Source organism: Podarcis vaucheri, assembly GCF_965113315.1.
Source record: "Podarcis vaucheri genome assembly, chromosome: 8".
Taxonomy (NCBI): Eukaryota; Metazoa; Chordata; class Lepidosauria; order Squamata; family Lacertidae; genus Podarcis; species Podarcis vaucheri.
In genome coordinates this window covers 47,133,687-47,146,142 of record NC_138766.1, presented here as the reverse complement: position 1 = coordinate 47,146,142, position 12,456 = coordinate 47,133,687, and the positions used below count along the sequence as shown (strand labels likewise).

At 39.6% G+C, this 12,456-nt stretch overlaps 1 protein-coding gene across 2 annotated transcripts in view; it reads right to left on the bottom strand.

Annotated features, from left to right (window-relative positions):
• The window catches only part of MYOM1 (myomesin 1), a 71,113-nt gene that overhangs the window by 13,701 nt on the left and 44,956 nt on the right, over positions 1–12,456 (bottom strand). For both annotated transcript variants that reach the window (XM_082235099.1, XM_082235100.1), the window contains 11 exons: positions 12,051–12,177; positions 10,711–10,895; positions 8,975–9,089; positions 7,625–7,781; positions 6,511–6,617; positions 6,322–6,366; positions 4,028–4,164; positions 3,524–3,668; positions 2,285–2,344; positions 856–923; positions 90–203 (listed from right to left, as the gene is read on the bottom strand). In XM_082235099.1, the coding sequence (XP_082091225.1) occupies positions 90–203; positions 856–923; positions 2,285–2,344; positions 3,524–3,668; positions 4,028–4,164; positions 6,322–6,366; positions 6,511–6,617; positions 7,625–7,781; positions 8,975–9,089; positions 10,711–10,895; positions 12,051–12,177 (1,260 nt within the window). The remainder of the gene's footprint in view (positions 1–89; positions 204–855; positions 924–2,284; positions 2,345–3,523; positions 3,669–4,027; positions 4,165–6,321; positions 6,367–6,510; positions 6,618–7,624; positions 7,782–8,974; positions 9,090–10,710; positions 10,896–12,050; positions 12,178–12,456) is intronic.

The window sequence follows — 12,456 nt, the reverse complement described above, 5'->3', positions numbered from 1 at the left end:
TCAAGCAGTAGCAACACCTTTTCATCTCTGGAAGCACTGCCCATTTAGGAAATCTGCCACATCTTAAGTGAGAGAAGGGGAACACTCACCTCTGTTATCAGCAGAGTACAAACGCCATCCTTAAAGTCATGTTCTTCATCAACCATTATCTCTCTTTCATCTTTGTACCAAACAATGTGTGTTTCTTTCTTAATATTGGCTACCTAAAATGAAATAAAAGTATGCAAAAGTAGTTTCCTTTATATGGAAAACATGCATCAAACAGCCTGCTTTGGGTAGCAAACCATGAACAAACCATGCAGAAAGTAGATAAAGATTCTTCAAAACATTTGTTCACTTGGTTCTTGTTCCTGAGGACAAAAAGAAGCATCCTATATCTACTATCCACTATATATTTTGGAAAGTTGTTTGTTCACTAAGCATTTAGACACCTCTGAAGACATCATAACCAAATTTGTAATGTGATTTCAAAGTACAGAGCAATATTTGAGAAGGCAATACAGTGGCACCTTGGTTCTCAAACGGCTTAGTTGTCGAACAAATCAGCTCCCAAATGCCGCAAACCCAGAAGTAAGTATTCCTGTTTGCAAACGTTTTTCAGAATCCGAATGTGCGACATGGCTTCGACTTGAGTGCAGGAAGCTCCTGCAGCCAATCGGAAGCCACACCTTGGTTTTTGAAAGGATTAAGTTCAAGAACCAAGGTACCACTGTACTGGATCTGTGACAGCGACCATTAGGTTTGTGATCAGTGTACAATCCTGGCTTCTGTAAATGCACCCAAGAGGCAGCTGACCACTATTTGCGACTTGTGCTTCTTCTATCACAAACTACCCAAACTGTAGCTGTTTCTTACCTTGCATTTCAGTAACACATTGCATTCAGGGGTAACTTCCCATCCCAGATACTCAACAAAATGTGGACCTGTTTGAAACAATATGCAAAATAGATCCCCTCAGAAATTATGACACAGACAGAATCATTTTTTTTCCCCAGACTGCTCTCTATTTTTTATATCCTCTAGATTTGTTGTTGTTGCGCTGCAAGAGCTGTGCACAAACAGCCCCTCAAAATTCCTCACCCAATCTGTGGGAAGATGAAGTGTGGGGACTATTATACAGAAGTTCTGCAGGAGGAGGAGAAATTCTTGGGGGTGGGGCGCACCATTAACTGTAGCATTACAGTTAATACAGCTTCTTTCTCTTCCCCTAAGGATTTGTTGCTGCCGCCGCCACTATAAGTGGCAACTGTGCTGGCACTATGGCCTCCATTTTGTACCCTCCACAATAGGGATAGGAGGATCTGTCAATTTCATTTATTTCAGTTTCACATTTTCCCAATCTTAAATTCTTCTTTTTCCCCATATTTCTGCAGCGAGTTGTTTTTCTTTAAATCCTTATGGGAATTCTTCAGCATTCTAGTGCAAATTTCTCCTAATAAATACATTTTTGTATGCAGTTTTGACTAATATTTTGCATGTATTCTTCTAATATAATAGATTTGGGTATGTTATTTTCACTAATGAGTTCATTTTTATACACATTTCACCTTATATATGCATTTTTGTAAAAAAAACGGTTGAAGACTGCATCAGAAACTTCAGTGGGAATTTTGAAGGATAGCTGTGTATCAGCTCTCCTATTGTTTCAGAAACTGCATATTTGAGAGATTTAGCTTTATCCTCCATCCCTACTTTACAGCTTCCTAGACATGGCAATGTAAAGGGTGAAAGCTGCTAGCAATAAATAAACAAATGGTGAAGCACATTCAGGGAAAATTATGCAAAGTGATCTTCTTTTTTCTAAGGGAGGGGTATGGAACTGCTGACCAGTCTGGTCCCTCCTTCTCCCACACTCCTGTAGGCCAACTTTGACAAACTGATGGAGCTGTCCACCTACAAGCACCTAACATCTTTATGACATCAGTCGAGAACTTGAAAGGGGATTGCCAAACACCTTTGAAGGGCTGGCTGTCAGGGCCAATCAGCATTCAAAAGGGATGGCTCTCAGTACTGATCAGCTTACGAGCACTGAGAGCAATCCCTCTTGAAGTCTGTTTGGCAAGTGGTTTGAATGCAAACCACCTGCGAACAGACTTCAAGGGGAAAGTTCTCAGTCATTCAGAGGGATGACTCTTGAAATCTAGTGGATAAGAAAAAGAAAAATATAATAATTGCCTTTTTAAATGCCCTTTTAAAATTTGCTCATTAAATTTTAGACATACAGAACTGAATTAAATCAGCTAAAATGTTTCAATAGTCTTCTCCTTTTTGTATGATTTCTTACCTTGCTTCCTGAACCACTCTTGCCTCTGGAATTCTGCTTCTTTCTGTAGTTTCTGGAACACTAGACATTTTTAAATAAAGAGATTAAAATATAGCCATCTTTGAGAGACAGAAGATCTGCACACCTAAGCTGGCTGTGACGCACTTGCAGAATCATGAACTGGATGGGTGCAATTGATTTTTAATGGAATGTATATTCCAATATGGTGGAGCTAATTATGAGTAAATAACTTTTAAAAACATGACTAGACCATAGAAGGGGATGGGAATGGGATGGTTTTGTTTCAAATTCAAAGGCTGTTTTTATGTCTGTTGAAAAAAGAAGTGGGCCAATCTTACGTCTATCTTAAAAAAGCAGGATGGCATTCCACATGATCCTGCCCCATTTTGAGCACTGACTGACCAGAATAGGATGAGAGTGATATGATACTGTAAAGTAGTTTTTAATTATTATGCACAACAAATGCTGAACTAATATACTCACAATGTTATTATCACAGCTGACCTGCATAGTCCTCACCACTATTAAAATTTCACATGTGGTAAATAACTGAGCCACACAAATTCTTATAGATTTTCACTTAAACAAAACAAAAACAACAACAATACCTAGCAATAACAATACTAGTCTGAGGTGAGAATCACAGAGAAAAGCATTGCATTGTAAGTTGTACACTACAAGTTGCCAAGTACATGTTAAATAATGATAAGTATGAAGTATTATCATTCACAGGGGATGCATTTTGTTTCTGTCAATCCCATTTTTAGTATAAACCCAAATAATTATTTGCAACAGTAAATATATACTTCATGCAGTCACTGACTGGTGATGACAGCATGCTTTGGAAACTCCCTTAAATTTCAACATAGTTTGCTGTATGCCTTCAACAGCTTTTGTTCAAAAAACAAACGCTTCACTGGAAGGGAGGAACTAGTTATGTATTTATTTGGATCCCAGCCTAGAACACTCTTTTCTTAAGGTTTTCTATAGGGTTTTCTATGCAAAATTCTACTCCTGCAACACACGTTCCATATTAATCAGTTGGCAGCACTTCTGTAGTTTCATAATTTACTGTCTGAAACATAACACTTCCCACTGTACAATTAAAACATTAAATGAAGTTTGCAAAAAGTACAATTGGCATACAAGTCTAGTTTCTGATTAAAGAAAATTAACCTTCTACAAATTTATGTTAAACCATACTACCAAATTCTAAAAAGGAATATTAGAAACTCTTACCGTCACCAATGAGAACAAGACTGGACTGATTGGTTGCTTTGCCATCCTGAATTTGAAAGGTATAGGTGCCTTCATCCACATCTTCAAGTCTATCCATAACCATTTCAATCATACCAGAAGTGTTGTCAACCTTCATCTTGTATTTCTTCAAGAGCAAACATAAAAGTGAGCAGAAAAGTCATCTTCCTATCTCCCAAAATAGAATGTTTTCAAAGCCTCCTGGATGATTTCTTAGAAACAACCCCACAATGTTAAAGTACATACAGACATAATGTTAAGTGGTAAGTTTGCAGCTGAATTTTGGGCACACATATAACCTTCTCTCCCTCTCCCCCCAAAAGTCTATTTTGGGTTTTCACTCAAACCACACCCTGGAGTAGATTTGGGGAGTGTGTGGGGTGCATGCGGGGGAACTCCTGTGGTGTGAGCATAAATCCTTTTGCTAACAGAAGGAGTGCATTGGATAACACCCTGTTACAGAAGCAGTTAGTTCCAACCACTTACCTCTCCATTAACAATTTCCTTGTCATTAAATACAAAGTTGACTTTACCATGAGGAGACAATTTCTCAGCCTGCATCCAGAATCGCACCTGTCCCTTCTCCAGAATTTCAACTGCCAATTCAGACTTAAGGGGGACAACTGCAGTAAAGAAATAGAGCCTCAATGGATGTTTTTGGTGTGTTCACAAGAACTGACTTTATCCACTAGATTTTGGACAAATTTCCTCCATTGTTAATCTCTGGCTTATTCTGTCTTTATAGTTTTCTAAATGATGGAAGCTTGTAATCCACACAGGTAGATGTTTCAAAGCTTGTGTTATTCATGTAGAATAACATGAACGCAGATAAACAAACTACAATGAATTTTTTTCTATTGTTATCCTTGCAATATTTGTTCTGCATATATTTATATTTATACTTACTCTGACATGAAATGCATTTCTATACTCCACTCTTGCTTTCCCCCTGAAACCTCTCTCTCTGGCCATGTACACACTATAGCTTTAAAGTACATTTCCCCCACACAACGAATTCTGGGCACTGTTGTACTTCTGCATTCTTTCAATGCATGCCAATATGTGCACTAAAATGGTACACAAAAGGCTCATACATGTGGTTGAGGATTTTGCTTTGTGCAGTTACTGACCCTGCCTATGAGCCTACAGGCATACATTATCAATGCGCACAGGCACACTGCAAACACAACCAGGGCAAAGCTTGCCATTGCTCCCCTCTATACATTGATTATGTGCACACAGGATTAAATGAAGTGTTCTGCTGTCATTTCTCCTCATAACAATTTTGCTGAGTTTTCTTTCACAGAGCTTTCCTTGACAATATTTTCCCCTGATACAAATGTCAGAACCCAGGGTTTATTGGGTGTCCTTATCAATATTCTAGCCATGTATGCAAGTGCCAGTTAGTTATTAGTACCCAATCCCAAGAACAAATGCCAATTGCTCTCTATTTGTTTCTTTCTAATGTTCCATAGCCTTGGAAACATTTAAGATATGCTTAATTTCCTTCTGATATGCATCCATTTTAACCTATAAGGTCATCTCCTTAATACTTAGCAAAGAAATTATGGCATAAATGAGTGTAACCAAGTTTAAAACTTAATAGGTAATATTACTGGGGGTGGGGGGGTGGGATGGAAAGTTTTTAGTGAGAGACAGGAAGAATTTTATTCTGCAGAAGTAGTACCAAGTAAACAGATGAGGTCCCCAAATTTAGATTCTACTTGGCATCATATCTCCGTGGAAACCAGGCAGCAAAAGCTGGGGAATCTGCCACAGCCTGTGACAAAAGAACCCAAGATGCTAGGGATGTAGGACACTGGCAGATCATTATTTCATTTTGTTTGCCCTTCCTTGTGATCCTTTAGATTGGAACATAGACCAGCAAGGCAACTGCATCTTAATTTGTGGCCTGTTTTTGAATAAGTCTAATCCCCAATAAGCAGGGTCCATGAGCCAGAAGGAGAGGTGAGGGAAGCTTCAAGAAACAGGCACTGAAATGCCCCTGTGAAAAAGCTATTTATTATTACAACACCTGAAGGTGAATAGGAGGCAACCCTATGACCTTGCGTAACTTCTAAACCCAGACCCTCCAAGTGTTCCTATTTTCCAGGTACGTCCCTGATTTAGAGAAGCTGGCCCAGTTTCTGATTTGATCCTGGAATGTCCCACTTTTCCTTTTCCCTAAGAATGTCCCTGCTTTCATTGGAGAAATGTTTTAGGGTATGTAAACCCAAACAAGTTAATGCCACATGTGTCTGTGCTTGCATTAACCCGTGGGTGTAAGAAACACACACACCAAAAAACAGACTTTGTGCAATGCTACTTGTGTGATGCTGTCAGTTCTGAGGCAGTTTTAGGCCCTTGTATATAATTAGCTGTGAATATTTTAGCCTAAAATAGAACAGAAAGCAAGCACAGGAGTGGTGCAGCTTGGTAATTTTAGACCCTGGACTCAATAGTCTTAAGGAAGTAGACCTTTAGAGAGTGATGTATTAGTTTAATTGTGCACTACACAACTAACATTTCTATTCTCTCCCTTCCTCCCCTACTGCCTTTCTGTGCTTCATAAATCTGATATGTAAGAGCAAAACACACACAGCACCCCCCCTCCCAAGTTTGCCAATCTGGATTTCAAAAAGTAATACTCTGAGCATGTGCAGCATTCCATTTTAGACTCAAATCACAATACTATAATGACTACAGGAATAAAAAATGTTACAAATGTGAAAATGACATCCTTAACGTTCGGGGAACAGAACTATTTTGATGTCACTTACCTGGAAATTTGTGTTCATGGCTGAGTGCAAGCAGGCGTTTCATTTCTGCAAGAGAAAGGCAGATGTATGTAGAAAAGAAGCAATTTGTTTGGCATATTGGCACATTTTACGGTATGATCATTCATTGCCATGTGACATAAGAGGCAAAGGGAAAGGCTGACAGGTGGACGAAAGAATATTGGTGCTCACCTTCCTCATCTAATGTATAGCTTGATGAGACTCCATCTGTGTCTGTTACAGTACAGGAGTAAATGCCCAAATCGTCTTCACTGAGATCTTTAAAGATAGCTTTTGACCTTTAAGACAAAAGAGCTTTGTATAAGCAACCGATACAAGTTAAAATCAAATATCAGAGAACACCCACATACAATATCTGGCAAGTATATGTGTGAGGTACTGTTAGCTCAGGTATTAAGGTGGATTTCATTTATTTTGATAGAATGTTTCAAGCAGTCAGAATTTAGGATGGAAGGATTTCTCAATTTTGGTTCTCTCAATTTCTCATTTTCTCTGTCTTAATTCAATCTTTCACATTTTGCAGCAGTTTGCTTTTTAGAAAAAATCCTCATCAGCATTTTAGTGCAAATTTCTCCAAACACATTTTTATATGCAATTTCGACTAATTTACACATTTTTTGCAAGCAATTTCCCCTAATATATGCATTTTTTTAAACACTGGTTGGAGAACTGCATTGCAAAATTTGGGTAAGCATGAATTTTGAAGGATTGCGTATTGTTTCAGAGAGTGCAAATCTGATGGAGTTTTGCTTTAAATGCAAGCTGATTTGAATTTCTTCTTCATCTTTAGTCAGAGCACAAACTACTGTGGGCTCATGGGTTAAATCTAAAGTGCTGTAAAATAACACAACTTGAGTGTTGAACCAAAGATCAGAAAAATAACATTCAAGAACCAAACTGTCCAATCTGTGACTGGATTTTCCCACACAATTGTATTTCCTAAATTTAGTCACAGGGATGGAGCAATTTGGACTGGGGCTCTGGCAGAGTGTGAGGGGGTCTAGCTTTTTCTCCTGTTGTGTGCTGCAGTCCAGATATAAATTGCACACATATCTGAACTACTGTTTGCTACAAAGAAGAAAAAACCCAATACAGGCACAATACTGTATGCCTATGAGTCACTGAATTCTTTTCAATAACATGTATCATTTTGTACTACCAACAGTTTTAGACGGGTCAGACTGGAATCTCATTGTAATAATTTAATCTGCATGTGAAAAGAGCATAAAGGAAACAAGTAACGTGATCCCATAGAAGGAGTCCTTGCATTTCTGAAATTTCTTACTTTCCACCTTTGGTGTCAATGGCTAACCGCGAATCATCATCAATTGGTTCATAATTCTTGGACCAGATGAATTTAGAGTCTGCAGTCATCTGATCACATTCAAAGTTCAGGGAAATTACTCCATTGTCATCTACTTCAACCACAACTTCTTTTGTTCCTAGAAGATCAAAATAAAGCATTTTAAAAACTGACATCTATTTTCTTCAGATGCTGAGCATAAGCAGAATATTGCCTTGGGGAGAAATTAACACTTTTATCATATCAGAGAAATAGAGTTCACCAGAAAAAGAGGACCCCTAGCTACAACAGACCCAAGGGATACAGTCTGACTCCCAGGGGTGCCAACTTGAATAAAATATTGGGGGGCCGAGGTAAGCCCCGCCCCACATAATCAATCACATGATTATCGATCACACACACCATTTGAAAGGGAACGCCCATCAACTTTGTGGGAGCCTGGCCCCCTCAAATATTTTATTGTGTGAGCCAAAGCCCCCACGGCCCCTAGGAGTTGGCTCCTACGCTGGCTTCGGCTGTCAAGCTAAGATTCAAAAATGGAAGAGGCAAGTGTGGAAACAGTTTTCCACTTGGGGAGACAGGCTTCAGGCTTCCCAATGCCCACTGTGAAAACAAATGCTGGATGAGATGGGCCTTTGGCCTGATCCAGCATGGTTCCCCCTGACAAGAAATCTAGTCACTGTCTAGGGCTCAAAATAAGATATATCAAAAAACAGAATAAGAGAGGTGGAAATAATTCAAGGATAGTAAGGATATGGATAGTATATAAGTAAAGGGGGAAAGTCCTCACTGCCTTAGAATATCGCCCCCCCCGGGGGGGGGAACCCACGGTGTCATTTGATAAGCTGGTGAACAGTACTTCAACTGACGCTTCACCAGTTTTAGTTTGTGTACTTCATCTAACATTGTGCATTTTATATGCTGCCTAAAAATCTGAACAAATATTCGGTGGAACAATGATCCTAAATAATCTCTTGCTACCACCATAAAAACCTAGGAACGAGGACACTGAAGATTCAGGGTGGGATTATGATTGTTTCTTCTCTTTCTAGAAGAGGAGAGTACATTTATGTCTACCCCTCAGCTTATCCCCACAATCTCCTCTGGTGTCTTCTTGCTTGTGGATTACATCAAATATGTGATGGGGTGGAGTGAAGTAGACTTGTCTAACTCTTCTGTTATTTGAGAGGAGATGCAGGCACTTAAAGAGGTAATGTAAGGTTCAGCTTCCTTTTCATAACTATAGTGCAGGCTGTGTTTGTTTCTAATCATTCTTATATATACAGACATTTTTACTTTGCCCTCAGGGGAACCAGTGAAACATGAACAAACCTGGTCGAGTTTCAGCTATTACAGGGTCAGTGGGATCTGAAGGCTTCCCAACTCCAGCTTGATTTGCTGCTCGTACACGGAACACATAACTGGTGCCTTCTTTTAGGCCAGTGATCTATTGAAAACAAAATTCAGGAGAGCAGTGAGTGAATATTTTTAGGCTGTGCCTGCAGCTTAAGCTATGAAGACTGGCGTCCACCTGAACTTCAGTGTTACTGTTCACAAGATTTGCTTCACAAAACACTCAAGATGGAGCAGGGCACCATGAGCCACTGAAATGCTCCCATGTTATTAGAATTCTTAGCGGAGACTAAGTAACAGACTAGAGTCATTGGATGCTTCTTATCCATAGTTCTAGAGAGGAACAGTTGCATGTAGAGATTCAACCAGCTACCCTGTCATCTCAGGTATTTTCCTTAAAGCTGAAATGCAATGCCCCTGTAGGCACAGGCATACAGACTGTGCACCGCACTATTAACAAAGATTAAAACAGATTTTATTTGTGGTACAAAAACCAACACCACAAATTTAATAAACTACTATGGAAATGTTTTCTAATAACTACACTAGCTTTTTACATGAGCCTTTAGTTTCTCACCCTTTCGCTTCCCAGTGTAGAAGCTGGTTCTCTTCTTATTTTGTTTCTTACTCTGAAGCTATTTCCAACTCATAATGGACTCTATTCATTGACTTGTCTTGAATTTGTTACTTCCTTGATTGCCTAGCAGTATGTAGCTCTTCTCTTCTTTGTTCCCTAGATACCACTTCTTTAGGAGTGGTTATAACTTCAACTTGTTCCAGCTGGGTGGGATAACATTGCTTTTGATAACATTGCTTCATTTGTTTGGTTCTCATAGTTCACTTTTCATGCCATCTTCTACATTGCTTCATGTGCTAGAACAGCCCCTTTCACACCATTATGGCAAGTCTCTCTTCCTTCTTTAAGGTCTTAGAGCCCTAACCCTTCCACAACACCTTAGCTTCACCCTTAATGCCCACCCCCCTACTCGTTATGAAAATCTTTCACCTCCCTTCTCTTTTTTCCTGGTGCATTGACTAGCTTGGACAGGGTAGGCTTTGCTTATTTGTGATACAAGTAGTAATCTAGCAACCCCTGGATAGTCACAGGTTTCTCATCCTCATTGCAGGAAATTGTCCAGCCAAACCCAAGCATAGGTTTAAGTCCCTTTTGGGAGCCATTTCACAATATGTGTAATTCTCCCATTGAAACCAATGGGATTTAAAAGTGCTTAGCGTTGGTTAGACTTTGCCCATCCTTGGAAAGGACTCAAGGCTCTAAATGCACATAATCCTATGTTTAGGACCAGTTCTGTGAAACTGTATATTCAAATGTTATAGAAATAGAAATCATAAATTTGTGGTAAAACAAGATGACATGGTGTGGTGTATATATAAAAAAAGAGCCATCTTGTCATATAGTTTCCAGCACATGTCTGAACAGAATGCTCATGAGCTTGAGTGGCTCATTTGTTCAGCAAATATATGCAACCACTGAACACGTCATCCTATTTGCTTAACACTCTACTTCTATTTCTGATGTAGTGAATCAGATTTCCTCCCAGTGCAACTGCAGTAGATTTTTATGGGTGTGACTGAAGGCAAAACAGTTCCTAAGCAATCTAAAACCACAAGGAATTGCCAGAAAAATGAAATGTGTAACAATTAGGATTCAGTATCAGTCATCATACAATTATTTGTTCCCTAAACTGGCTTACCTTGAAGAATTTGTTTGCAACAGCTTTCTCGTTCACACTCCTCCAATGTTCCTCTGGTGCATCTGTTTTTTTCATGTCAACATAAAAACCAGTTACAGGACTTCGGCCAATGTAAATTGGTGGTTTCCACAATATAACCAAAGAATCTTTCCTAACTTCACTGCATGACAAATCATGGGGTGGTCCTGAAAGATAAGCAAATGACAGAAGAATACAACTGAGGTCACAATAGTGATTAGCACATAATACAGAAGAAATAATAGCAACAACAACCTTTAATCAAATTGTGACCTAAACTTAGCTCATATTAAAAAATAATAATGATGTTACCATGACTTTCATCTCTCTTTATCCATGCTACATCACCATGAAACAAGAGCATCCCATTTTGAATATTTGTACACTTCAATTTGCTTGGCAAATTTTGGAGAACCAAATAGGTGTTTATATTTAGAAGAGCCCTGTTTGTCATATTAAGGTCATATTAAAGGCTGTCCAGGCTCCTGGTTCAAAATCCAACAGTGGGTGCTCTGACTTTTGAGTAAGGAAAGAATTTTTTTATGACAGATTAATGATATAGACCCAGCAGCAACAGAAGAGCTATTTCATTTACAGAGCTCACAAGGTTAGCTGAGATGGACCCAATCTAGGAAAAATGGCCAAGGAACTTGAGTTCAGGGTCAGTTACAAGGCTGCAAGAGAGCGAGGTGTTCTAATAAGTTTTCCATGCCCACCAATTCAGCTTTGAAACTGAGATGGGCATAGCCCTTGAGTGCCTGTTCCTACATCACCAGCTAGCCTGCGAGCAGGTACATAGTCTAGCTGGAAACATCTAATCCCTTCTCCTAAGGTGGCACCTGGTCCTGGGAGAGAGCCTCGGACCCAGCTGCTTGGCTACTCTAGTCTGCAACCCCAAGCCCTCCCCAAGTTCCAACAATCTCTCTTCCAGGGGAGGGAGCTGAAGTCCTATTTCCGTAGTAGAGCCAGATAGGACTGGGAGAAGGGGAGGACTTGTTCTTGTCTTGCCCTTCCATTCATTCTCATCTTCCTCCAGAGCCTGCCATCCTGGGGCAGAGCCCGATGGAACCAAGGAAACCATGACAAAGGCCCTGAAGACAGTAGGAGCTATCTTCAAAATCTAACAGCTTTTTAGAAAGTGTTTAGCACTCACAGAAGCATTTTTTTCCTAACAGCAAGTAGCCTGTTAGGATCACACATAAACTGCTATCCCAGTTGGCATACTGTGCATTTCCTTCTTATCTTGTGGAAAGTTCAGTTTGGCATGTCAGATTGAAGAAGGCTACTCCTACCAACTCTAAAGACTGCATACTGCTTCTAACCTGGAACAGCAATGGTCCATTCTTCACATTTGAAGGACTTGCTAGCTGGAGAAGGAGGGCCAAGGCCAGCTAGGTTAGCAGCAGCCACTTGAAACTGGTACGTCATATTTTCCTTCAAGTCATGGAGCTACATAATGGATAAGGGGAGAAAAGGTTAATATGGCATGCAACATTTTAGTGAACAATTCATTAATCTTTAATGTTGCAAATGATACTTCATATTGCCTTCATATATAGATATATCTACACACACACACACACACACACAAATAGATATAGATAGATAGATGATAGATAGATAGATAGATATAGATCAGGCAAAGGCAAACTCGGCCCTCCAAATGTTTTGGGACTACAACTCCCATCATTCCTAGCTAACAGGACCAGTGGTCAGGGATGATGGTAA